Raw genomic sequence first — 26,544 nt, forward strand, 5'->3', positions numbered from 1 at the left:
GTTAGGGACCAGATCTTGAGTGACTCCAGAAAAGGGCCCTGCCCCTGCCCCCCCTGCTCCATTCACAGACTTGAGGTCCCCGTATGGGCTCTGACTTGCTGTGTGATTCAGGAACGTCCCTGTGCCTCTAGGGGCCCGGGTTTCTCTGTGTGTGTGAGGGGCACATGTAAGACCCAGAGCACTCTGGGTAATCACTCCTCACTGCCAGACTATGGGAAGCAGGGTGGCTGAGTCCTGGGACTTTTCAGACTCCTCCCTCAGACTCTCCCTCCCAGTCTTTTTAAAAATATATTTTATTGACTTTTTACAGAGAGAAAAGGAGAGAGAAGTTAGAAACATCGATCAGCTGCCTCCTGCATACTCCCTACTGGGAATGTGCCCGAAACCAAGGTATATGCCCTTGACTGGAATCGAACCTGAGACCCTTGAGTCCGTAGGCCGACGCTCTATCCATTGAGCCAAACTGGTTTTGGCTGGGCTCACTCTTATGCCCTTGAGCAGACAGACCCTTTTCCCTGCTGCTTGGGGGTGCTTGAGGCAGCCTATGGATATCCTCAGATGAGGATTAAATAATAATAATAATTAATAATAATAATAATAATACATTTGAAAAATCTCAGTGTCCTAAGCATGTCAGGACTACATTTGTGAACCCACAATTAGACAATTCCTCATTTTTCTCTAGCGACTTTTAGGAGAGCTGTTCCATCCCAGAGCTCTAGGCTGGTGAGGCTAGGAGGTTACACATTCCGATTCCCGCATTTTACAGATAGGAAACTAAGGCCCAGAGAGGACAGGGAAGCCAGAGCAGAGAAAGGAACCCTGGGATGGGAGGAGGCTGAGATCTGGGTTTTGGACAGGATGCCCATGTACTCACTGTGCAGCACTGGGCAAGTAGTGGGCACCTGTGGACCCTGTTAGCTGCCCCCCCCCCCCCCCCCCCCCCGGGGAACTCACCACGGGCCCTCCCTCCTCCTCTGTGGTCAAGGGCCAGTCCCCGGGGTCAGTGAATGTTCGGCCTTGGGCCCTCTGCCACACGGACTGGCCTGGCCTCGGGGAAGTTGAACTATTGGCCTCAGTGCACACAGAGCGGCTGGAGGCAGAGCTGGCACCAGGACCCAGAGGGAAGGTGGCTGGAAGGGGTGGTTGGAGTGCTGGTGGGCACATCTTCCCTTGGCTCTGCTTAGGAAGGGACAGGGAGCCCCAGTGCCCTGGAGCCAGATGCTTTTGAGAGCCACGTCTAGTCCACGGGAGATGTGTGGACACACACAGGGGTGCTCAGAGCGGGTGGTGATGGACAAGGGCCCGAGTCGGGGGCTGGGGGGAGGCGGGGGAGTCTTGTTACAGCTCCAGCTGAGAGTGGAGATTTTGCCCAAGTCTGGCCAGCCTGTGAACCCTGCGGCGAGCGGTTGGTCAGGGATGCAAGCTGCGGGCAAACTCTGAGTTGCTCTTGGTTGTAGTAGGGTGTGTGCGTGCCATCTTTGGGTCTCTGGGGTGTCCTGTGGAGGTGTCTCTGGGCTCTGGGGTCAGCGTGCCTTGTGTGTAAGTAGGTTGTTGCAGAGCTGTGTACCTGCGAGTATGGGCGGGGGGGGGGGGGCGGTGTGTGTGAAGAGAAGGGGTTCACAGTTAACTTCCAGCATTACTATTCTTAGCAATCGCTCGCCCCTCCGATCAGAGCCCACTCTCTCTCGGCCTCTCCCCGCCGCCGGGTCCCCAAGCGCTGCCTGGAGACGGGTCCCTCCCGGGCCAGGTCCCCTCCCGGCGGGCGGGGCGGGCACTAGGACCCTGCGGGCGGGGCGGGGCGGGGCCGGAGCCGGTCGGCGGTCCCTCCGCAGCCTGGAAAACACCGAGCCCGGCGCGGTGCCCCCGAGCCCCCAGTCCGGCCCGAGGGAGGGAGGCAGGGAGGCAGGCAGGGCGCGCGGGGCGGGGGCGCGGGGCGGCCCAACCGGGGGACCCACTGCCCTTCCCCCCGGAGCCCCCGCGCGGCCCGGTCGCCGGGGCAGCGGCGGCGGCGGCGGCGCTCGCACCCCGGCCCGGGGCCCCGGCGGAGCAGGGGGCACAGGTGAGCGGCGGCCGGCGGCGCCCCCGCCCCGCGCCCCGCGCTCCTCCCGGGCCGGCACCGCTGCCCGAGTGAGTTGAGCGGGTCCGGCCAGCTCTGCGCGGACCCCGCCCGGCTCTCCCCACTTGGGCTCCCGGCCTCCCCGGGACCCCCTCGGGCTCTCGCGCGTCTTCCCCCCCCCCCCCCTCACCCCTGACACGCAGCCCCCACTCCCCGCCTCGGGGCGGTCCGGGTCGCCCCTTGGGTCTGGCCCCGGGGCTGCCCCAGGCCGATGGACCTCCCCCGGGGCCAGCCCCTGCCTCCCGCGAACTCTGCCCCCGCCCCGGACCCCGGACCGCCCCACCCGCGCCCCCAGCGCGCTGACTCCGGTCCCCAAACCGGTCCTGCAGGTCCCGGGAAGGTGGCGTCAGCATCTGCAGCCGCGTCGACGTTGCCGCCGGAGCCTCCGCGGAGGACCCAGGAGAGCCAGACGAGGACCAGGACCCCGGGCCTCCCCATGGAGAAGTCTGCGGCCTCGACGGAGCCCCAGGGGCCTCGGCCGGTCCTGGGCCGCGACAGCGTCCAGGTGCCCGACGACCAGGACTTCCGCAGCTTCCGGTCAGAGTGCGAGGCCGAGGCGGGCTGGAACCTGACCTACAGCAAGGCCGGCGTGTCTGTGTGGGTGCAGGCTGTGGAGATGGATCGGACTCTGCACAAGATCAAGGTAGGGCTGGGTACCGACCGCACATGCAGCCTCACTCCCTGGGACAGGCAACCTGACTGTGCAGTTCAGTCTCTTGCTGGGGAACTAGGCAGGGGCACAGTGTGTTCTGCAAGCCCCATTCCACAGATGGGCCAACTGAGGCATGCTCCTGCGTGCCTTTGCCTGCTCCCGGGGAGGTGATCTCCCCCTCAGGGACCCTTCTGCCCCCACAAGCCTTCCCCTCCTAACTGATGTGAGTCATTCAAGGTGGGAGACTTGAGTCCTTCTCTTCCTAATTCCCGTTTCTCTCAGCCTGAGTTTGGGTCTCTTTCCCACACTTCGCACACTTGGGTGCCAGGGATGCCATCCCTTCCTGCCCGGTGCCCTGCTCTTCCCCCTTCTGTCCCTGGTTGCTCCCCGAGTCTGCCGCAGGGACTCGGGATTGGGGCTGGCAGACCTCAGAGGCAGGGTGGGGATGACCCTGCCTTCTGCAGGGCCAAGCTGGTTGGTGGGTTGGGATGGGAGGGGGCCAAGGGAGACAAGAGGAGGCAGGGCCCATCACCCCATTCATTATAGCCCCATGATGCTTCTTTCTTTGGTCAGGGCGGGCTGAGGGTGTGGGACCCCATGAGCTCGTCTCCCTGGGGGCCTAGACAGAGCAGAGGCTGGGGAAGACTCCGGTCTGGAGGCATCAGTAGCCGCCCCTAGCACACCTGGCGCTGTGCGAGTGCCCCATCTCCAGGGGATCGGGCTCCCGTCAGCGGGCTCCTGGCCGTAGGCTGTGCCCTTTCCCCTCCCTTCCCTTCCTCTTCCCTTCTCCTTCTGCCGTCCTTCTGGCACGGTGAAGATGTGGATTCCTGTTGCAAGGGTTGGTGGGATCAGGGCACTGGACTCAGAGGGCCTCCTGCCCTCCCCCCCCCCCCACTCTGCCCCCACCCCCTTGCCTGGGCCCTGCTCCCAGACTTCGCTCAGGCACCTTGGCCTCACTCCGGAGCCAGGACGTCTGACGTTCCGTCTCTGGCCCTGCACCTTTCTGCTTCCCTTTGTCTTAGTCATGTTCAGCGTTGCCCATCTGTTCCCGTGTGGCCTTCTGGCTCACCCTTCTGCCCTCTATCACGCTCTGCGTGCTGCTGTCTGGCTTTCGTTTTCTCTCGGAGTTTCCATGTGTCTCTGGGACTCAGGACGGTGGGCTCGGGGGCCTCCCTGGGGGCATGACCTGTGTCTGAGCCGGGGGTGCAGGGCCGGGGAGGGCCGCTGGTGTATCCAAGCGTGGCGTTCACGGAAGACAGGGGATGGGTCCCAGCCCAGGCTGTGTCCCCTGCACCCAGCACAGGCAGCGCAGGGATGCTGGCTGAACGGAGGATGGATGAAGGAAGAGAGGGAGGAACGAACTGAGTGAAAAGTGAACAAGGCTGTTTTGAGAGCAAGTTTGCTCTCCTGACGGTGACCTGGGAAAGGCTGAAGGATGGCTGCGCGGTGGGGAGGGAAGCGTAGTTCCCCGCTGAGCTGGCTCTCCGGAGGGAAGGAAAGGAAAGATCTGAACGGAGGCTAGCACGCCCATCCTCTGTCAACAGGGTGGAGCTGCCGCCTCCACCTGGCGTGGTTAATGGATAAACCAGTCCTGTCCAGGACGGGGATGGTGGGTCCGGGGGCTGGACTGCTATTAATACAACAGACCTCCTGTGGCCACAGCAGACTTGCCTTGTCTGGTAGTCTTCCTTGGGAGCGGAAGGGACTCGGAAAAACTGGGCTTGTGGGCTATGGTTAAGGCATACCCTCTCCCTGGCAGCCAGGACCCTGTCCCTTCTTCCCTCTCAGACAAGGCAGATATTGGAAGTGCCAAAGGGCTCCTGGCAATCCCTATTTCATACTCCCCTTCCCCCCTCCCACCCTCACTGAGGTGCTAATGAGGACTCTGAGGCCCAGAGAGGGACAGGGGCCAGCCCAGGGTCACCCAGCCAAGTGCCAACAGAGTGGAGCTTGGAACCCAGATTTCTAGCCTCCCAGCCTCGCCCTCTCTGTCTCATTTTCCTCCTTATGGCTGCCCTCTAGGTCTGCTCCCTCCAGGGGAGTGAAGGTTGGGGATAGTGGGTGAGCAGAGCTGGGGCCCAGGGACCAGTCTGGGGTGTTGATTGTAGGCATCCTGTACCCCACTCCTGGTCCCCTCGGCACAGTCAGGTGGCGCTCTGGGAGATGGGTGGAGGCCTCTGAGCTGCCCACTCCCAAAATTTCAGGAATACCATTTCTGAGAGGCCCTGCTTTGAACCAAGCATCTTTCTCCATCACCTAATTTGCCCTCAGGCTAGTCTTGGGCAGTCGTAGGCTTATCTCCATGCTACAAAGACACTGAGGCTGAGAACCGTGGTATTGCTTGCTTCAGGTCAGAGGGCAGCTGAGTGGAACCCAGGCCAGCCTGGCTCCAGAGTCTCTGCCCCTCTCCACGTGGGCTCACACCTTAGTCAGTGTTGTGGCTTTTGACCCCATCAACAGCCCTTTGATGCCTTGGTGGCTCAGTTGGTTGGAGCGTTGGTCTGTACACCAAAAGGTTTCGGGTTCGATTCCTGGTCAGGGTACATATCTAGGTTTCGGGTTCAATCCCTGATAAGGATGTGAATGGGAGGCAACCAATGGATGTTTCTCACATCGATGTTTCTCTCTCAAACACATAGCCCTCGGGTAAAGATTAAAACATAAATAAATAAAAAACTCTTTGAAGGACACAGTGTTCTCATCATCCCCTTCTCCTTTGATGCAAGAAAAGCCGAGGCCACAAAGGGGTGTGACTTACTAAGGTCACACAGCAGGTCTGAGGCCACAGGCCCAGAGATGACTGAATCACCCCTGGAGGCTGGGACTCAATCACAGGTGTTTGTTGAACTTCCCCCTCCCCCCCTCCTGCCCTCGCCTCCTGGGCCTGCCCCCTTTCGGAAAGGGCTGCTGCCCCCTGGACATGCCCCGCGCTTGTGATCACAGAGTGGGGGTGTGGATCCGCATCGGCCTATCCGTCTACCTGATTGATTTTCTCCGCCTCGTCTCCCTTCCCCTGACTTATCTTCTCCCGCCTCTGTGTCCAGAGGTCCCTGATAGCCACTGTGGCGCTGGGCCCAGCGTTTGGTGCCAGGACAAAGGGAAGGGGCTGCTGGAGGCCACCCCCTCCCTTTCCCCCTCCCTCCTGGCCTCCAGCCCAGCCTGGCCCCAGGCCTGCATTCTGCTCTGGGCACTGCAGAGGAGGCAGACACTGCCTCCCGAGAGGAGAAGTCCTGTCCCCGAGGCAGATACGGAACATGTGTTCCGGTCCAAGGCGGAGGGCAGCTTGGAACCTGAACCCAGGGCTCTCGGTGCCCAAGCCAGGCTCCCCGGTGGCTCCGGCAGTGGCGTGAGAAATGGGAACCCAGAAGCTCTGTCAGTCCTGCAGGCGGTGCCAGCTGGGCAAGAGGCTGGGGTGTTCCTGGCGATGGTGCCCTCTTCTGTGTGTGCCATGTGAGCTCAGTCCTGTCCTCTCTGAGCTGTTTCTTTATCTGTGTCATGGAGCTGACTTGGCTCCAAGAGCCTCTGAACTCAGTGCTTGAGCTGGGCCCATGGGAACAGAATAAGGACCGGGGACAGGAAGCAGGAGACGGCATGGCCTGCGCAGCCCTGGCCTGGATGCTCATGGGCTTAGGTTCTCCAGTGCCGCTGTGTGCCCAGCCTGGTGCCTGGCTAGCCATGCGAGAGGCAGAGGAAGAGACCTGGCCCGTGTCCGCAGAGGTTTCCAGACCCAGGCGGAGAGAGGATTGACAGTTCCAGGTGACCCCTGCCTACTCATGGGACAGATGCTCACAGGCAGACCACTGAGGCAGGAGTGGGCCGGATGGGAAGGGGCTTGGTGGCTGCAGTAAGGCAGGGAGGTCTCTTGGGGCAGTGTTGCTGAGAACCTGAGGTTCCTGTTGCCACAGGAAGCTGGGCGGTGGCCGTGGGGACCTATCTTCTCTGACTTCCTGCCCTGTGGCTCCTCCCCTTTCCCTCTGGGGAGAGCTCCAGTGGCCCCTCACTGCCCTGTCTCCCGTCCCCCTGCTTCCACACCGCAGCCCTCCGCCTCCCCTCCCTGGGTTCCCCACTCTGAAGCCAATGCTCAGGCCTATCCCCTCTCAGCACCTCATTCTCCCCCGCTTTGAAACGAGGGCTCGGGGGGTCATCTCAGGGACCTCCAAGGCCCTTTTCCCTCTCAACAGTCTGAGGGACTCAGAAGGGCACGGGGAAGGCGGGGCAGGGCAGGGCCAGGTGTCTTGTCTTTCCACTATGTCTTCACAACTGTCCTGTGGCATGACTCTTACTAAGCCCATCCGAACAGATGTAGACACTGAGGCTCAGAGCAGGAACTTACTTGTGTAAGGCCAAACAGGAAGTGGTGGATGGAGGATTAGAACACAGGCCCTTGGGTTCAAGGCTGAGACCTCTAAGGCTGAGATCTTTCTGCTCCCTTGGGCCCGAGTGTCTCCAGGACTCCATGGCTACTCATAACGCACCCCTCGCTGCTGACTTGGATCTCGCTGTGCTGATTCATTGTGGGAGGGCAGCCTGGAGGGGGTCCAGCTGGGCAAGAGGCCAGTCCTTGCTATGTGACCTTGGGGGGTCATTTCACCTTTTAGAGTCAGTTTTCTTTTCTTTTAAAATATATTTTATTGATTTTTTTTTTACAGAGAGGAAAGGAAAGGGATAAGAGTGTTAGAAACATCAATGAGAGAAACATTGATCAGCTGCCTCCTGCACACCTCCTACCGGGGATGTGCCCGCAACCACGGTACATGCCCTTGACCGGAATCAAACCTGGGACCTTTCATTCCTCAGGCCGATGCTCTATCCACTGAACCAAACCGGTTAGGGTTAGTCATTTTCTTACCTGTGGGGGCAGGAGTGGAAGTTAATCTGGTTTTAGGGCTTTGGATTGGGTGAGTTCAGGTGCAGGCTGGGCCTTTGTCCCCTCTGGGGCTCCGTTTCCCCATTTCTACAGGAAGTTGCTGGGAAGGTGGTTTGCAGAGACTGTGCTGGTCTTAGGCCATGGTGGCGGGGGGTCTGGACATGGAGTCAGGGCAGATAACTAAGGCCTTGTCCACCTTCCCGTGGGGGAGCTCAGAGAGGGGAATGGTCAGAGGTGGCTGGAGGCTTTAGGGAAGGCTTCCTGGAGGAGGTGCCTGGGCTGGCCTGAGGCTGCAGGTGAGAGAGTACGGGTCCAGAGTGGCCATAGGTAGATTGCTGCCCCTGCCTGGGCTTTAGCTTCCTCATCTGCCCAGTGTGGATGGTGCCTGGCCCTGTGCTGGAGGTTGGGGACAGAGAGGGGAATTAAACTTGAACCCTGCACTCAAGGAGCCCCCAGTTGGGTGCTGAGACAGACATTGTTACAGGAGCTGTGGAGACCTGGAGGGAGACTCTGAACCAGCGTTGGAGGCCAGGGAGGGCTTCACAGAGGAGGAATGCTTAGGTCCGTGGTCGGCAAACTGCGGCTCGCGAGCCACACGCAGCTCTTTGGCCCCTTGAGTGTGGCTCTTCCACAAAATACCACAGCCTGGGCGAGTCTATTTTGAAGAAGTGGTGTTAGAAGAAGTTTAAAAAATTTGGCTCTCAAAAGAAATTTCAGTCGTTATACTGTTGACATTTGGCTCTGTTGACTAATGAGTTTGCCAACCACTGGCTTTTGAACTGGGTAGAGAATGAGGCATAAAAGCTTGATAGTGTTGGGAGCTGTCCTTGAGGAGGAACAGCTGTGCAAAGGCCTGGAGGCAGGGCAGTGCGTCAGAACTGTAAGTGTTCAGTGTGGGGCTTGGAGCTCAGGGGGCTGGAGGTTGTTAGGGAGCTAGACTCAAGGCCCTAGGACATGGATGCTGGAGGTCTTGAGGTGCCAGGGGAGGGTTTTAGATAGTGAGAATGGTAGGAGGAGGCTTTTGCTATATCGTCTGGACTGAAGTGCTGAGGCCTGCAGTGAAGGAGGGCCTGTGAGGAATGGAGCACGGGGCTGTATGGATGATGAGTGGGACATGGAGATTACAGAGTAACCCTTTGCGATGTGCCGATTGTGGCGTGTTATTCAGGTTGGGGGGTGGAAGTGCAGCCCCCTGGTGCCTGCCCTGAGGATAGGGAGCCTTGTGGGTGGGAGTGGGGTAGGGTAGGGCGGAGTGGGTGCCTCCAGTTAGTGTGTCCCTGGGATTAAAAGAGTCCCCGGCTCCCAAGCTGGCTCTGTGCCCTCCACGCCCGGCTCCTCAGGCTCTGGCTTTTAAACTTTAACGAGTCCGAGCCCCAGCTCAGTTTCCAGTCGAGAGTCTTTAAAGTTTCAGGAGATGAGAGAAAGGAGGGAGTCCTGGAGACAGATGGGTTTTGTTTCTCCCCCTGCGTCCCCACGCCCGGCCTGGCCACCTGGAGCCGGGGCCCAGGCACCGTGACCCCGCACACCTGCCCTCCTCAGGGATCTGGGACCTCCCGGGGTCGCACTAGCCAGTTCCCGAGGGACCAGTGGCCACAGCCCTGTGTGCCAGGTGCCACCGGGATAGACAGGGATAGAAACCCTATTGAGCCATGACCCCCGACGTGGGAAGATTAGAATGCTCCAGCAACAGGTAGGCGGGGAAATGCTCGGACCAGGTGCCTCCCCTTACCTCCTCGGCGTGCTCGGGCTGGCCCCTGGAGCTTCAGGAACACAGGCGGCGGAATAAAGTACCCTACTTCCCCGAAAATAAGACAGTGTCTTATATTAATTTTTTTCTCCCAAAGTTGCGCTAGGTCTTATTTTCAGGGGATGTCTTATCTTTCCGTGCGCTAGGTCTTATTTTCGGAGGATGTCTTATTTTCGGGGAAACGCGGGTAGTAGGCCCAGAGGTTAGTGGTAGGTCCCACGCCAAATGCAGGGTCCTCTTACTTGTCATTAAAGAGAGCCCGGGGCAGGTGGCACGGGGCAGCTGGAGCAGTTCTCTGTGGCCTCAGCCTGTTGCCTCCCTGCCTCTCAGCCTGGGTTCCCTGGAGGCAGGTCCTTGCTACCTCTGGTGTTTTTAGAGCCCTTATGTTCTGGGGCAGGTGAACTGCCTGCACATGTGCACCCCAGCCCTGACCCCATACCGGGGAGCTAGGGGGAGTGAGTACGCCATGCAGTGTCCAGGCCATTTAGTCTCATCCTGCATCTTCCCCTGGTCCCCAGAGGTTCCCCTCTGCCATCTCCTGGAGCCCCCTCTCTGTCTTTGGGCCATTTCCCATCGCCAGGGACCTGTTACGAGACCAGGGAGGCGATGACTCTTAAGGCCGAGGCTGGCCAGCCAGAGGGGATGGTGCTCCCTTGTGTGTCTCCGATACTCAGTCATTCAGCACATGTTTATGGAGCACATCCTTTATGCCAAGTTTTGTGTTATATCCAGGAATTTAGTGGTAAACCAGACAGATGAGGCCCTGCTGTCATGGTTTTATATCTTGAAGGGGAGATAAGCAAAACAGAAACAAGCAAACAAGTCAATAGGATACCGGGTGGTGGTTGTGTGTTACGAGACAGGATAATCTGTTGCGGGTTGTCTGGCCTTCCACGTGTGGGCCTTCTGCATGGAGCTGGTTTGTGGGTCACTGCATGTCCTTGTCGAATGCATGTGGATGCCCCTTTAAGGTTGTGTGTGTGCCTCTGGGTGTGAAGCTGTGTGCATGTTGCTGTGTCTGGTGTTACTCTGTGTGTGTGAGTCACTCCCCCTCACTGCAGCAGCGTTGTCTCTCATCCAATTATGTCTCCTCGGCTGTCTCCTGGCGCCTCCTGCCCCCTGCTCAGCTCTGACTGCCGTGGTTTTCCTTCCCTGCCTCCATCCAGCCTCCTGGCCTGGCCCCTGGGCCTATCTCCAGGCCTTACAGTCTCCCCTTAGGGTGTGTTTCCTGTTCCTGTCTCAGATGGTTACTGAGCCTGCCTTACTGTTGCTACTTGTCTTTTTTCTTGTCCCAATTATTTATTCATTCAACAAACTTCTCGTGCCTCCCACTTACTCTATCAACCACTGTGCTGCTGCTGGGGACTGGAGATGGATCAGACTCAGGCCCTGCTCTCAAGTCCTAGTGGGAGTCTGATGGAGACAGTGACAGCCTCTGTGAGAAGCCAGGCTGGGAGGCCAGGGGCTGGCAGCATGGTGGGCGGTGGCAGTGTCTGCGGGAGAGGGTTGGGGGGCCAGCAAGAGTCAAGCTGAGAAGGTCTTGGTGAGTCCCTCAGGGAAGCAGAGGGGTGGACTGGGAGAGAGAGAGGAGTGGAGGCAGAGCCAGAGTGAGGAGGACCTTGGAGTTCGGAGTTGCCGAAGGCAGAGGGAGAGGCAGCAGAGGCTCTCAGGCTGGTCAGGGCCGTCATTAGCTCTGGGTTTCAGAAAGCTCCCTGGCTGCCAGGGGACAGCTCGTCCTGGGAGCCATGGCATGAGGATGTGGCTGCAGCACTCGAAGTAAGGATGGGGAGGCCTGTCTGGGTTTGGTGAAGAGGAGCTGTTGGGAAGGTCCTGACTGAGCGGAGCCCCGGGGATGGCAGTGAGGGATGAGTCAGACCTTGCACAGAGCGGAGCAGAGGGGAGTGGCATTGGGGTAGACAGTACATCAGTGGTGGCCATGGTGCGTGTGGAGGTGTGTCCAGGGGTGATGCCCAGGCGGCGCTGAAGATGCCGTGTGGGGTTTACGGGAGGCCACTGTGGTCCCTGAAGCCGGGGGCGGGCGTCGATCCAGTTTGCCTCTGTCTTGATGCCTGTGTGTCAGGCCTGGCCCTGTTTGGTCTCACTGGTCTCCCCTCTCCCCCTCCCTCTTCTGCCAGGCCCACCCACACTCTGCAGCTTCTCAGCTCTCCCTCCTGTCTGGCTCCTCCATCTCCCCCGGGGCTGGAACACAGTGGCGGGAGCTCCAGACCAGGAGGTCAGCTTCTGAGATGTCAGCAGGAAGTTCCTACTGCTGCAGAGCTGGGGCTGGCTGCTCCTGAGCCTGGGGGTGGGGGTCCAGGGAGGCTGCTGGAGACTGGGGGGAGGGAGGAGGAAGGAGGCGGGCAGCCATGAGTCATTGAGCCCTGGATGGAGAGCAGCAGAGGGCCCAGCGTGGCCTGCCTGAGCAGGGAGCTCTGTCTAGGGAAAGCATAGCAGCACCTCCTCTCTCCACCACAGTCTCAGAGGGGCCCCTCTTTTGGGGAGAAGATGGGTTGGGCATATCTGGTTTTAGATCTTCTCTTCAGAAGAGAGGGCACAGGACTCGCCTGTCATTTTGCAGGTGGGAACAGTGAGCCCGAAGGTGGGGGAAGGAGACCCAGTGTTGGGTGCACCACCCCACACGTGCTCTCTGTGACCCTCCAGCTCCCCTCGCTGCAGGCAGAGCCAACAGCCACAGCTCCAGTGTGGCCCCCCCAGGGACAGTCCTCCCCTGGCCCGGTGCTGGCCCACCTCCACAGAGCAGAGCCATGTTCTCGGGGAGCAGCCTCGGGGGTGGACTTTGGGTCACAGTGGGTTCCAGGCTCGTTCCTCCACTTCACCTTTCTGAGTCACCATGTACAGACGGACATAATCTTCCCTCCTCGGTAACGGAGAGGAAAGGATTAGACGAATTGCTAAATCCCTAGCACAGAGCGTGGCACAGAGCTGGCACACCATTCACGTTTGTTGAAGGGATGAATGGATGAACAGCCCGAGGTACCCAAGGGACAGCTCCGTTTCCTCCGCCTCCATCCTTCTCGCTCAGGTTACCTCATGGAATTGCACGAGCCCTCTCCTTCCCCCAGCCCGTCCAGGCCGTTTCCAGTCCCCAAGGCTCATACCGGCACCTCTGCCAGGAGCCTCTTCTCCATCCTTACGTGCCATCTATTCTCTGTTCATTCATTAGGACTCCACTTAGGTCCCCCCCCCCCCGCACCTTCGTCCCCAGCTTCCCTCGTCCCTGCCTTGACTGCCCAGGGTGGTCATGCCTGTGCCACAGCCCGAGGGTCCCCTCTGGCTACTTCCAGCATGGCCACTCAACTGGAGCATTTTTCTTTCTTTTTTTCTTTTTATTTTTTTAATATTTTATTGATTTTTTTACAAAGAGGAAGAGAGAAGGATAGAGAGTTAGAAACATCGATGAGAATCATCGATCAGCTGCCTCTTGCACACCCCCTACTGGGGATGTGTCCTCAACCAAGGTACATGCCCTTGACGGGAATCGAACCTGGGACCTTTTAGTCCGCAGGCCGATGCTCTATCCACTGAGCCAAACCGGTTTTGGCATGACTGGAGCATTTCCAAGGTAACTCAGCACCAGCATGGGCAGCCTCAAACACCATGTCAGCTGAGTCCGGCTTCCTTGTCCAGGGAACAAGAACCTTGGGATTCTGGACAACACTCTTAACTAGAAAAAAAAAAAAATAGATATAGTTTCTATATCTTATAGAAACTGTATTTTATGAACAGTCACAAGAATCCAAAAATGAAAAATCAATCACCCAGAGCCTCGATTCCTGAGTAAAACTTTTTTGTTTTTGGTTCCTTCTAGCTCTCATTCAAAGGTATAGATAATTTATACTACGTTTAGACCGGCAATTTTCAACCGGTGTGCTGCAAGAATGTTTAAAACATGCAATACATGACTATTTAGTCAGGGCACTGTCCTCTTTTCCCTTAGATGGTCAAATAAAAAATAAGACAACAGCCAACATAACAATAGCCCTCTGGTGTGAATGACTTAAGAATTATACCTTTTTTTTCCTTGTCAGATCAGCAAAAAACACACATTTGTTGCAGAATTTTAGTAATTAGTTGTGTGTGCTATGAGATGAAAACGGTTGAAAATGGCTGGTTTTGACTATGGCCCTAGGAGAAGTTAATATCCTCCTTTGCTCATTTAGCATTGCGTCTGTGGAAGTCTCTCATATTGCTACAGGATTATTAATTCACAAACATTTCCGGCAGCTGCTCCCTGCCAGGCCTGCTCTGGGTTTGGAAGCCTGCTCTGGGTTTTGAGGGTTCAGAATCAGTTCAGCCCCCACCCCCTGGCCCCGGGGAGCCCACAGTCCTCTGCAACTGGCAGCAATGACAAGGCGAGATGTCATTCTTAACCCACCCAGGCCCTGCTGCTGCTGGCTGTCCAGGTTGTTCTTCAATATATTTTGCTAATTACTAATGCAATAATATAGCCATGCATATTGAAACAGGACTTTTTCTTACTTTGTATTTTTTTCCCCTGAGTATAAATTCCTGGTCCTGAGTAACAGGAACCAAGTTGATGGATACATTTTTATGATTTGGAAAGTGTTTGCCAGCCAGGAGAAGCCCCGCAGCCCCTTTGTTGGCCCACTTGTCCATCCTGCTGTCCAGGCAGCAGGTCTTTACTAAGCTGTGCCAGGCCCTAGGGATGCCAGGGTGGACGAGGGGCCACAGCATTGCAGACAAATGGATGCGCTGCAGTGCGTGCCGATGGAGGGGGGCACTGGGGGCTGAAGGGTAGGCCCCAGCCCAACCTGAAGAATTTAGGGAAAGGGGTCCCTAAATTGAAGACAAAATGGAAAAGGAGCCGGCCAAGGGAGGTCCTGGGAGGACCAATCAGATCTCTCTCCTCCTGACCACCCCCTCCCTGCTTTCCTGGACCCCTGGGTCAGAATGTCCTGACACTGGTGCTGCTGTTGAGGTTTGGGGGAACATGGTCTTAGGGGTCTCCCGGCTGGGGGCCCCAGAAACCCAGAGGCAAGGGCAGAGGGGCTCTACCGGCTTGTCTCAGCGCTGGCCCTGTGGGCTTTGGAAAGGGCAGCGTGGAGGGCCCTGCAGCCAGCAAGCTGGGGCGTGAGCAGGCCCCAGAGGAGGGCCTGGTCTGACACGAGGGCAGCATGTGGCTGTGGCTGTGAGGGTTGTGTGTGTGTGTGTGTGTGTGTGTGTGTGTGTGTCTGGGGGCATTCGTATAAAGGCCTGGTGTGAGAGGGCCACCTACCCCTCCCGTCCATCTACCCTGTGGAGAGACACGGGGCATTTTTGTTGTTCTAAATGCTGTTCCTTGTCCCTGTATATCTTGCTTGACCTTTGGGGACTAGCAGGAAGGTGCTCCCCTGGGCCGGGCCTGAGAAGTCAGGGAAGCTGCTGGGCTTTATGTGCGAGTCTCATATAATCCTCACCATTGCACTCTGAGGAGAGGCATTCCTGTTTGACAGATGAAGATACTGGGACTCAGAGCCAAGGCCACACAGGCGGGATGTGGCTAGGGCAGAGGCCTGTCTGACCCAGACAGCCCCTGGAACTGCCGAGTGAGGTGTATGCCTGCGGGGCCCGGCTGGGCCTGGTGGGGCAGTGCATGATGGGAAGGCTCTCTGAGGGGGCTGCTCGGCGCAGAGCCCCCGTGCTGGGTTTTGGGCAAGTGGGACCCTGCCTTTGAGTCCATTGAGATCTGAGGATGGAGACAGTGACCTCATTCGGAGGAAGAACCTCTGAGCTGTGCCTCTCTGGTCAGCAAGCCCTCTGAATCCAACGAGCGCTGCATACTAACCATCAATTAGCTAACATGGTCTCCAGCTGTCGGGATGTTTGCTTTAGCTGGGCCGGTCTGCTTCCTTGATGAAAGTAGCAGAATGTCCTGACACTTTGGGGCCAGGCACACCCAGGCTCTGGTTCTCTGCTTCTCCACTGTTTGGCTGTGTGGCCTGGGTCAATCATTATAACCCTCTGGGCTCACTTTCTGCATCCATAAATGGGGATGATGATACCCCTCGGGGTGTTGGGCGGGTAAAAGTCCTTTTCTGCACAGGATGCAGTTCGGTGTCCTTGACCAGTGGACGGCAAACTCAATAGTCAGCAGAGCCAAATGTCAACAGTACAACGATTGAAATTTCTTTTGAGAGCCACATTTTTTAAACTTCTTCTAACGCCACTTCTTCAAAATAGACTCGCCCAGGCCGTGGTATTTTGTGGAAGAGCCACACTCAAGGGGCCAAAGAGCCTCAGTTTGCCGACCACTGTCCTTGACTATTGGCAGAGTCGGTCTGACCTAAATTTTAGCCCAGGAGGTCCATGGTCTGGGTGCTGCTGTCTCCTTGATGGGATAATAAATTAGTGATTCGAGCACAGGATAATGGTTATTGAGGTGGTGGCTATGGTTTGGGACTAGGACTGACTTGATACTTAGTGCCTAGGAGTAATTCCTCTGATTTGAATGTGGTTCTATTGAGAAAGGGCCATTTGCTTAACAGTTATTCCTTCTATGGAACTACTAAAATGCAACATGTTGAGAAGGCCGCACAGCCTGAGGGATTGAACGCAAGTGGGCCTCAGTTTCCCCAGAGGTAACCTGAAGAGTAGCGGTGAAAGAGATCATCTCCGGGCCCCACAGATCCTGTGGGCAAGGATAGTGGAGACCCACTGTGTGAGGTCTTGGGGTGAGGGCCAAACTTGGGTTCACCTGTCTGTGTCTCCGTTTGCTTGTCACTGCCCTGGCCTTCGGCCACCAAGGCCATATCGCAGCTCCGTGCAGGTGACCTGACTTCTTTTCCCTTGTCTCAGGGAAAGGGGCCTGGGAGATCCTGCTGCCCCTCCCTCCTTCCATTTGCCCTCTCCCCAACACTTCCCTCCCTCCGTGGAGATTCCTCCTCTAATTGCTGAGCCATGAGAAGGACTGAGAAGCACAGACAAGGGGTGGGAGAGAGAAGGGGAGAGAGACCCGGTTTGGATACGGGGCCTTGCTCTGGGCATACTTAGGTAAGCCTCCAGGCCTGTGAACCCCACCAGTCTCGCTGCCCGAAATGCCCCATCTTCCCTGTGGCAGTTGAGCTTCCTCTCCTTTTAGGCTTCATCACCCTCTGCTCCCGCAGTTCCCTTCCTTTCACGCCCCATCCCCCAGCACTGCTCATCCTCTCCTGGGATCTTGTGTCCCTGTCTTTCCTACCATCCACTTGATGGGGCTCTTTTGGGGCAGGGCCCAGGTCTGAGTCACCTCGGGGTCCCTGCTGCCCAGTTGCGGGCTTGGAGCACAGCAGACTCCAGAAAGTGGTGAACGGATGGACAAAGGGCAGGGCCAGGGTGAGGTAAGAGAGGTGCCTAGGGTGCAAAATCTAAGGAAGCACTTGCAAATGGACCTAGTCCTGGTCTGTGAAGGGTGAATGGCCGCTGGAGGAAGCCTGCGGGAGTAATAACAGCTACTGTTCTTTGAGTATTTGCTCTGTGCCAGGCATACTGTATACATCACCTCACTGAATGTCATCACAGCATCTCCATGCCATAGGTACTATTAGTATCCTCATTTTTCTTTTTAAAATTTATTGGTTTGAGAGAGAAAGAGAGAAAAAAAACATCAATTTCTTGTTCCAGTTATTTATGCATTCATTGGTTGATTCCTGCATGTGCCCTGACCAGGGGTCAAACCCATATCCTTAGCATATCAAGATGATGCTCTAACCAACTGAGCTGCCTGGCCAGGGCAGTAGCCCCATTTTTCTTACGAGGAAACTGAAACTCGGGAGACTTAAATCTTGTGCCCAAGGAGAGAGTTGGAATCTGGGATTGCCATACCCAGAGACTGCAGGAGTCTTCTCTGATGGCCTTCCTTGATTGTCCAGTCCTTTCCGACCACGGCTCTGTGGTGCTCAGGCTGCTGGAGGGTGGTGTTGGGCCCAGGAGTTTTGGGCAATCCCTGTTCTCTCTGTCACGGGGTTTAGAGGGGTCATAGTCTGTATTTACCCTGAGCCTCAGTTTTCTCAGCTGTGAAATGGCTGCATGTCAGGCTCCCTGTTGTAACCAGGATTTAAGGGCATTGTAGCCCGGTTAGCTCCTTCCCTTCAGTTCTGGGAGCTCCCAGGTATTCACTGAAGGGACTGAATTGCCCAGGGCCCAATGGATATGGGTTCTAGTCATAGACCCGCCCACTAGGTATTCTCCAGTGACTCACCCAAAGCCTCTTAGTATTAAACCTTGCTGATGTGGCTCCTGGCCCTGCAGGCAAGAACATTGCCAGATGTAGCCACACTGCCTCCTGGGGGCGGTGCAAAGAGCTGGGCTAGGAGCTCAGACCCACCCAGACCTCAGTTTTCTCACCTGGAGGGTCACCACAGCCAGGCTTCTTACCTTCCCAGTGCCCTCCTTCCAACCCGGCCCTGCTACTAGCCTCCTTCCCTGAGAGTCTGCCACAAGCTGGGCAGCCTTTGAAGTTTCCATCTGTGTCTTGAAGATAAAATGGCATGCAGGCAGAGTTCACCCTGCTCGGTGTGCTCCCTGTCTGCTGTCTGGAGGGAGGCCCTTGGTTCTGAAGCCACAACAATCCTGATCCCAAAAGGCGGAGGGAGAATGGGCCACGTCTGGGCAACGTGAACCCTTTCCAGTGTGTGCCCAGCAGTGGGTGCAGCCAGGCCCTGGGGCGCTGGGGCTGGCCTGAGAGAAGAGGCGTTCCCAGGATGGACTCTAACCTACAGACCAGCATCCTGTGATCACAACCCCTCCATACCTCACTGTCTGTACACATCTGAGGACTTGCGAAGCCAAACCAGCTTCCACACTTGGATTTAGAGACTCTCTGGTTTCTTCAGAAGCCACACTTGAGTGCTCCTCCATGGTGAGGACTACAGCAGGACCGGGCTTTGTTTTGAATCCCTGCCAGGCGGCCTTCTGGCTGCCTGATTTGGGCAGGTTGCTTACTCTCCTGAGCTGTTTTCTGTTTTGCAGCACAGGCATGACACCAGCTCTCAATCTGGTTTGAAGAGTGAGTGTGTGTTGAATGTCTGATGCAGCACCTGGACCTCCCCATGACCAGATCTTGTGTCTGCCATCTCCTCCCACCATCACATCCCTCCCATCATGTCTGTCTCCTTCCTTCCTTCCTTCCTTCCTTCCTTCCTTCCTTCCTTCCTTCCTTCCTTCCTTCCTTCCTTCCTTCCTTCCTTTCTTTCATGTATGTTTCATTAGTCTCCTTTTCAGTCTGATATAGTTCTTGAGTCTTTTCTTGACTTTCATGACCCTGGCACTTACAGACCAGTTCTTTTGTGAAAGTTCCTCATTTTGGGTTTGTCTGATTTTCCTGATGATTAGGTTTAGGTTATACATCTTTGGCAGAGATACCACATAAGTGGTGCCTGTATTCTTTTGTTTTTAAATATGTTTTTATTGATTTTAGAAAGAAGAGGGGAGGGAGAGGGGAAGACAGAAACATCGATGGGCTGCCTCTTGCTCTCCCCTCTACTGATCAAGTCCACAACCCAGGCATGTATCCCACCAGCAATGGAACCAGCAGCCTTTTGGTGCACAGGAAGACATTAACCAACTGAGCACACCGGCCAGGGCATGCCTGTACTTTTTACATTTTGTCCTATCAGGCAGCACCCAGTTGTAACTTGTTCCGTTATAAATGATGTTCACTTTGATTGCTTGATTAAGGTGGGACCTGCCAGGTTTCTCTACTATGGAGTTACTCATTTCCCCTTTGTAACAACTATTTGATGGGAAGGTAATTTGAAACTATGTAAATACCCTTATTAAACATTCAATTTATTTATTTATTTATTCATAACTGTATATATCTATTTTACTCAGTGGAATAGAACTTGTTACTTTCTTTTAAAAAAATAAAATTTCATTGATTTTTTACAGAGAGGAAGAGAGAGGGACAGAGAGCTAGAAACATTGATGAGAGAGAAATATCAATCAGCTGCCTCTTGCACACCCTCTACTGGGGATATGCCTGCAACCAAGGTACATGCCTTGACCGGAATCGAACCTGGGCCTTTCAGTACGAAGGCCGACACACTATCTACTGAGCCAAACCGGTTTCGGCTGTTACTTTCATTATTCATGTTAATACACAGATTGTCCCAGCTTTAGCCCATGGTGGGTGGCTGGCTGTCTAGTTTGCCCAGGTCAGAGGGGTTTTCTGGGATGTGGATTTCAGTGCTAAACTGGAAACGCTTCAGGTAAACACTGGTGAGTTGGTCAACCAAACCAGTCGAAGCTCGTCGTGCTGGCTCCTCTGGGCACGTTCCCTAGCATTCTGTGGGTAGTCCTTTTTTTCACAATAAGATGTTCCAGCCTCACCTATACTTACTCTGACCGACATATTACATAGGTCAGATCTATGTAATTACATATTTCTCCAGGGAGATCAGGAACTAGAACCCTTTAAGTGTTAGGCTGTACCAACCACACCCTGGGAACTGGAGCGAATGGAACTCATTCAGCTTCCTGCAGGCCACACTCATCTCCTCTGTGCCTGTTCCCGGGCTGTTTTCTCCCACTCGGAGACACGTCCCTTCCAGCCTGAGCTTCTGCCTGGAGCCCGACTCCTCACCACACCACAGAGCTGACCTCCTCGGTGCCCTCGCGAGGCAGTGTAGGGCACCTTCTCATTTTCAAGTAGGTCTCCTCTCTCAGCTGGAAGCCTTTCAAGGACAGGTCCCAGGCTCATCTCTGACACTTATGGGCTCCACAGGGGGCTGGAACGGGGGTGTGGGGGGGGGTTGTTAAATGATTGGATCTAGTCAGACCCCCTCCTGAAGCGGGAAAGCAAACAGAGAGGGAGGGTGACATGTTTAGGGTCACATGAGTCTGCTGGCCAGAGTCTGTCCTTGAACTTAGGTTTTCTTAATTCTAAAACGGGCTAAAACCTCAGACTGTGGCGGTAAGAATAAAATGCTGTAATATGTATAAAGCACTTAGGATAGTACTTGGCATGTGGTAAGTGCACCTCTCAATATCTCTGGGGGAACTCTAAAGTATATAATCTATATATAATTGATTTCAGAGAGAGGAAGGGAGAGGGAGAGAGAAAAACATCAATGATGAGAGAGAATCTTTGATCGGCTGCCTCCTGCATGCATGCCCCCACACTGGGATTGGCAGGTAACTGAGAGAATGGGGAATTGGATTCTGACTTCCTGGTTCATGGATCAACGCTCAACCACTGAGCCACACTGGCCAGTCCTGTGGGGAACTTTTTATTTAAATTTTTTTCATTATTATAGAAGCAGTAATATACATTTTAGAAAATTAGAAATACAAACAGAAAAAAACAACAACCAACCAACAACAACCAAAGCCCACCATTTCTCATCGTTCAGAGGTCATCTTAGTGATTGTGCTTCCTGAGCTTTTTCTGTGCATATAGTTCCCCCACCCCGAATGAGAGCATACCATGCATTCTATTTTTAAAAAATATATATTTTATTGATTTTTTACAGAGAGGAAGAGAGAGAGATAGAGAGTTAGAAACATCGATCAGCTGCCTCTTGCACACCCTCTACCGGGGATGTGCCCGCAACCAAGGTACATGCCCTTGACTGGAATCGAACCTGGGACCTTTCAGTCTGCAGGCCGACGCTCTACCACTGAGCCAAACCAGTTTCGGCCATGCATTCTATTTTGTAATCTGCTTTTTAATTTTCAGGCAGCAATCTTCACCATTTTGATTCAACACATTTTTGGCACACTTAACCCTCAGATCATATTCATATCTCTCCAGGTATCCTCAGTGTCCTCTATTTATCTGGATTGCATTCCAAACCAGAATGCAATCCAGGAACACACTTTCCATCTGGTTGTTGTGCCCTCTAAGTCTCTCAGTCTAGCCTAGTTCCTTCTGACATTAATCTGCAGAAGAGACTGGACCGGTAACTCTGCAGAATGTCTCACCGTCTGGCTTGTCTGGCTGTATTCCCTTAGTAACACTTAGCTTCTCGTGGTAATACTTAGCTTGTTCCTCTGTCCTCTTTATTATCTGAAAAGTGAAGCATATCTAGGGCTTGATGACTTCACTGGTTCCTAAAATACCCAATAGGTAGTGATGTGTCCTTCCTGTGGCCTCTCTTATGGTTAGGAGCCCCACGGCCTAGCCCACGATTAGGGGGAAGGCGCGGTGGCACTGCCCTCAGATGGTGGCATGTATCCCCTTTTTAGTAGAGAGCAATGTGTGTGCTTCCCTTGGCACTGTCTGAACATCAGTTCTGGGAGATCTTTTTAAACAATGCCAGAAAATTCGTTCACTTGCTGAGAGGAACCTGATCCTGGGGTTTGGGCCCTTGGGTGAAAAAAAATCATAGAACAAGGCTGTGGACTAAATTTCGTCTTGCTGAATGCAAATCTGGTGAAACCTCATTGCTTTTACTGGCTTTCCAGACGTGTGATCTGGGTTCAATCCCACATCTCTGCTACTTTCCAGCGGGGTGACCTTGGGCAAGTTACTTTACTTAATCTTTCTGAACCTCGATTTCCTCCTTGGATTTCTTGTGTGGCAGAGTTATTGTAAGAGTTAAATTTTTAAAAAGGTGTCTTTGGCTCTTTTCTCTGCTGGACAGAAAGCTCTTTGAAGGCAAGGCTAATAAATAATAAGAAATCCAAAGATGCTTGTTGGATTAAAAAAAAAAAAAAAAAAAAGGAAAAGTGGTATGGCCAGGTGATAAGGTACCACGGAGGAAAGAAATCATCCCCTGAGGCATTTGTTTGTTCATTCATGCTTTCATTTCAACATGTATCCATGCCGGGTTCTGTGCTGAATCACTTGTGAGCCTGCGACCATGCACTTCAGGAGTCTGAGAGGGCACAGGTAGAGGGACTCATGCATGGCTGGATAATTGAGAAGGAAACACGGACACATGGGGAGGTTTGCTGGGAGCTGAGGTGGGGGGATAGTCCGTGGATACAGGGGCTGCTGTCTCCTGGCATAGGTGGCTTCTGGGAGGGCTGGACAGGACTCATGGCAAAGTGGTGAGTCCATGTTGGCTTTAGAGGTCACTGTTCCTTCCTGTCCTCCTCCTCCTCCTTCTCCTCCTCCTCCTCCTCCTCCTCCCCTTCCTCCTCCTCCTCCTCCTCCTCTTCCTCCTCCTCCCCCTCCCCCCCCTTGCCTGCCTTCCTTCTGGACCCCTGGTTACTGAGGCTTTGAACCCTGTGTGACCCTGACAACCCATGTGCTTGTCTACAGTGCCGGATGGAGTGCCGCGATGTGCCAGCCGAGACGCTCTACGATGTCCTACATGACATTGAATACCGAAAGAAGTGGGACAGCAACGTCATTGAGACTTTCGACATCGCTCGCTTGACAGTCAATGCTGACGTGGGCTATTATTCTTGTGAGCAGGCCCATGCACAGTCCCCTCGCCTCCTGCAGGCCTCTACCAGGCTTCCAGCCGAGGCTCCTCCTCCCGTTTCCCTCCCTGTGGTCGCTCCCACGGCCACGGTGCTCAGAGACCTGAGTGCTGAGATATTGGGCTGCCCTTCCTGACATCCCTGTCCACTCCCAGACAGTTGTGAACATGCACACACAATCACTCAAACTCATCATGTACTACCATGTTCATGGATACACATTCCACACAAACACGTGCACACACATATATCAATATATAACCCACAGCCATACGCCGCGTATTCACAGTCACATGCTTTCATGTACATACATAAAATAATACCGTTATTTCCCCATACACTCACATATTCAAACAAGCCAGGCCAGCAAGGTAAGGGCTGTGTGAGGTTGTGAGGAGCACGGGTGGCTGGAGACAGGAGGGGAGAGGGTTGTGCTCTGTCTCTGTCCTCGTTCCAGCTCTTGGACTGTGGTGCCGGGGTACCTGTTTGGTTCCGGGGGAGTTGGCAGTTAATTAGGCATCCCTGGGTCGCCAGCCTCTGCAGTGCCCGCCCTTGCAGTCAGGCAGGCAGGCCAGTGGTCTGGCTGAACTGTCCCTTGCCCTCCACAGGGAGGTGTCCAAAGCCCCTGAAGAACCGTGATGTCATCACCCTTCGCTCCTGGCTCCCCATGGGCACTGATTACATCATTATGAACTACTCAGTCAAACATCCCGTGAGTTGACCTGCCTTCCCTGCTGGGTGGGCAGGGAAGGTGCCAGGTAGGGCTGGGCTGGCAGGCCTAGCCTAGGGAGAGGACCCTGGCTGCTGCCATGACTTCCCTGTGACTTCAAGCCAGACACGAAATCTATTGGCCCTCCGATGGGCTGAATTCCATTGGTTGGGCTCTGCGTGGTCTGACTAGGAAAGGGGAGAGTGAGGTCAGGGTTCCCTCACTGGGCCACTGTGATCTCCGTGACAGGTAGAGCAAACAGGTCTAGCTGGCCTGGGCAAGAAGCGTGTGTGTGTGTGTGTGTGTGTGTGTGTGTGTGTGTGTGTGTATGCGTGTGCATGCCTGTGTGTGCTCCTGAACCCTGACCCTAAAAAGGGTAAGGATGGCCTATTCTGACTCCTCCTTTTCTCCTTACTCCAGCAGCAGGCCTGGCCTGGAGTGGACACCAGGAGGCATGAACTAACTGTGTGTGTGTGTGTGTGTGTGTGTGTGTGTGTGTGTGTGCGCGCTCACAGAGACACCTCCTTTGCCCCCACCCTAAGTCTTACCTCTCTGTGCCTTCTGTCCCCAGAAATACCCGCCTCGGAAAGACTTGGTCCGAGCTGTATCCATCCAGACGGGCTACCTCATCCAGAGCACGGGGCCCAAGAGCTGCGTCATCACCTACCTGGCCCAGGTGGACCCCAAAGGTGAGGGCTTGGCCTGGAGCCTGCCATGGGATCCCCTCCTATTTCCCAGGGGATGGGACCTGATTTACTCAGAACCCAGAAGGGTTTTTGTTAAGAGTTGTTTTGTATTTTGGGGCATATTCATCCAAGACATACTCATCATTTGACCCACGGTTTGAGACTTCACAGCGGTTTGAAAAGCAACGGCCACGGTGGTAGCCAGTGTCCCATGATGAAGCTTAGAGCTCCCTTCCTAGTGCTCACACTCCTACACTCTGACCTGCTCCCCGCTCACTGGCCGCTCTCTATCTTGCTGGTTCCCATCCTCAGTTCTCTTTCCCTTGGGAAGGCTCAGCCACTCCAAGGCGTCTGTGGCCAGCTGACCACGTGGCTCTCTGCTGAGATCCAGATCCCTGTGGCCACGACCTCCTAGACATGCCCCCCAGGATGTCTTGTGGGACCTGAGACTCACTGTGTCCAATGCTGAACTCACCAACTCCCCTCCTATCTTGCCCGTCTCCCAAGTCTTCCCTCAGTGACCTGGGCCAAGAAAACGGGGTCATGTGAGGCCCCCTCTTCTCACCTCCTAACCAATTCTTACTGATTTTACTTCCTAAATAGATCCTTATCTGTCATTCTCCTCCTTTCTAACCCACCTTGTCTGTCCCTACAGCCACCAGAGGAATTTTTCCAAAACACTTCTTTCCTCATGACTCTCTGCTGCTTCAGGTTCTTCTGGGGAGTGGAGTCTAAGCCCCCTGCCCAGGTTTCCGGGCCCCTCCTCCTACTTTTTTACACATTCCCACCTCCCTGTCTAGGCAGCCTACAAACACTTTTCCTGTACTCGTCCCTCCAGGGCTGCTTCAGATGTCACCCCCTCTATCCCTAACCCAGAGGGGTCACTGGCTCCCTGCTCGGTGGGCCATTCCCCCCTAGCAGAGCATGTGGCACACTGTTGGCCCCTCCCGGACAGTGAGTTCCTCTCTGGGTCCCCGGGGCTGGCCCAGGGGTCAGAGGGTATCACTGAGCGAATGTGGAGGGAGTGAATGAACGGACAGATGACTCAAGGATGGGGAAGCCCCAAGCACCTTTGCCTGGGGATTCCCTGAACCCCACTCAGAGCTCAATGGCCAAGGCCCTGGGCCCCCCAGCATCTCATTGAATGAGTGTATTGAGTGTCAAAGGCAAAGCAGACACTTGGGAGCGAATGAGACGGGGTGGAGAGCTGGGCTGTGGATTCCAAGTCAGGCCAGGCTGGGGTGCCCAGCCAAGAGGCTTTCTGGGGTAGGAGGCTTTCTGGGGTACAGGCAGAGGAGAGGCTAAGCATCAGGACTCTTCCCCAAGGAGGGGTTGGGTATGAGAAGGGAGTTAGTGTGAGTGGAGGGCAGGCAGCAGGTCAGGAATTCAGTCCACCTGTAGCCTGTAGTCACCTAGAACCCTGCAGTTTTCTTCCCTGCAGCCCCCTGGGGCTCAGCGGGAGGGGGACAGGGACACAGAGTTGAGCCTAAGGACCTTGTTCTGAAATGGAAAGAGAGGGTGAGAATCATTAAGTCTTATGGGACTTATATCATGGAGAAGAGGTGGCCTCCCTGGAAACTCAGGTTAGAGGCAGGGGACTGGGTGCCTGAGGCTGCTGCTTCCCTTCTCACTTTCCTTCTCTGCTCTCACAGGCTCCTTACCCAAGTGGGTGGTGAATAAATCTTCTCAGTTCCTGGCTCCCAAGGTGAGTGGCCTTGGGGCTTTGGGGGTATGGAGGCTGTTGGAGAGGGTTCTGGGCTGAACGGGTGGAGTGGGGATGGACTGGAAGTCAGGGCTGAGGGGCAGAGTTATGAACTTGGGGCAAGAACTCAGGATGCTGGGAGCCGGGGTGGGGGGAGTGGCTGGAGAGCAGGAGAGGGGAGTGGAGAGGCCTGTTCGCTCCTGACGCCGGTGCTGCGGGCCCACAGGCCATGAAGAAGATGTACAAGGCGTGCGTCAAGTACCCGGAGTGGAAGCAGAAGCACCAGCCCCACTTCAAACCGTGGCTCCACCCGGAGCAGAGCCCGCTGCCAAGCCTGGCGCTGTCGGAGCTGTCTGTGCAGCACGCGGACTCGCTGGAGAACATCGACGAGAGCGCGGTGACCGAGAGTCGCGAGGAGCGTACGGGCGGTGCTGGCGGCGAGGGCAGTGACGACGATACCTCGCTCACCTGAGCGCGGAACCATAGCAGGGACTGAGACAAGGCAGGGCAGAGCCTGGGGGTGGCTTTCTCCCCTCCTGCACCCCCTGTGCCTCCTGAGGACGTTGGGCTCAGACCCAGGCTGGCACCGTGGCCTTGCTGGATGTAGCCCTAATAAACCATCCCACAGCCTCAGCCGGCTCGTCGACTCCTCGCTGTAGCTGCGTCCCAGCTGTCCGGGGCACAGCTGCCG

The 26,544-nt window shown here is 55.3% G+C and overlaps 1 protein-coding gene across 3 annotated transcripts; it reads left to right on the forward strand.

Annotated features, from left to right (window-relative positions):
* The first annotated feature begins 1,043 nt into the window (after positions 1-1,043).
* Positions 1,044-26,486, forward strand: STARD10 (StAR related lipid transfer domain containing 10). 3 transcript variants are annotated; one of them, XM_084894252.1, is made up of 7 exons: positions 1,044-1,129; positions 2,449-2,762; positions 22,593-22,740; positions 23,365-23,468; positions 24,037-24,154; positions 25,804-25,856; positions 26,080-26,486. In XM_084894252.1, exons 2-7 carry the CDS (start codon positions 2,556-2,558, stop codon positions 26,323-26,325), a joined length of 876 nt encoding a protein of 291 aa, XP_084750378.1. In that variant the 5' UTR covers positions 1,044-1,129; positions 2,449-2,555; the 3' UTR covers positions 26,326-26,486. The 3 variants fall into 3 exon arrangements, with proteins under 3 accessions (XP_084750378.1, XP_084750376.1, XP_084750377.1); XM_084894250.1 differs by lacking the exon at positions 1,044-1,129 and adding an exon at positions 1,602-2,062; XM_084894251.1 differs by lacking the exon at positions 1,044-1,129 and adding an exon at positions 2,064-2,130.
* Positions 26,487-26,544: the final 58 nt, after the last annotated feature.

Source organism: Pipistrellus hanaki (genome assembly GCF_964339955.1).
Source record: "Pipistrellus hanaki genome assembly, chromosome: 9".
In the NCBI taxonomy this organism is placed as follows: Eukaryota; Metazoa; Chordata; class Mammalia; order Chiroptera; family Vespertilionidae; genus Pipistrellus; species Pipistrellus hanaki.

Bases quoted from the DNA above. Each gene is read 5' to 3' on its own strand.
- STARD10 (XM_084894252.1), top strand. From the start codon at position 2,556: ATGGAGAAGTCTGCGGCCTCGACGGAGCCCCAGGGGCCTCGGCCGGTC. The intron at 22,741-23,364 runs GTGAGCAGGCCC...TGCCCTCCACAG, and splicing joins TGACGTGGGCTATTATTCTT to GGAGGTGTCCAAAGCCCCTG. The intron at 25,857-26,079 runs GTGAGTGGCCTT...GCGGGCCCACAG, and splicing joins CTCAGTTCCTGGCTCCCAAG to GCCATGAAGAAGATGTACAA.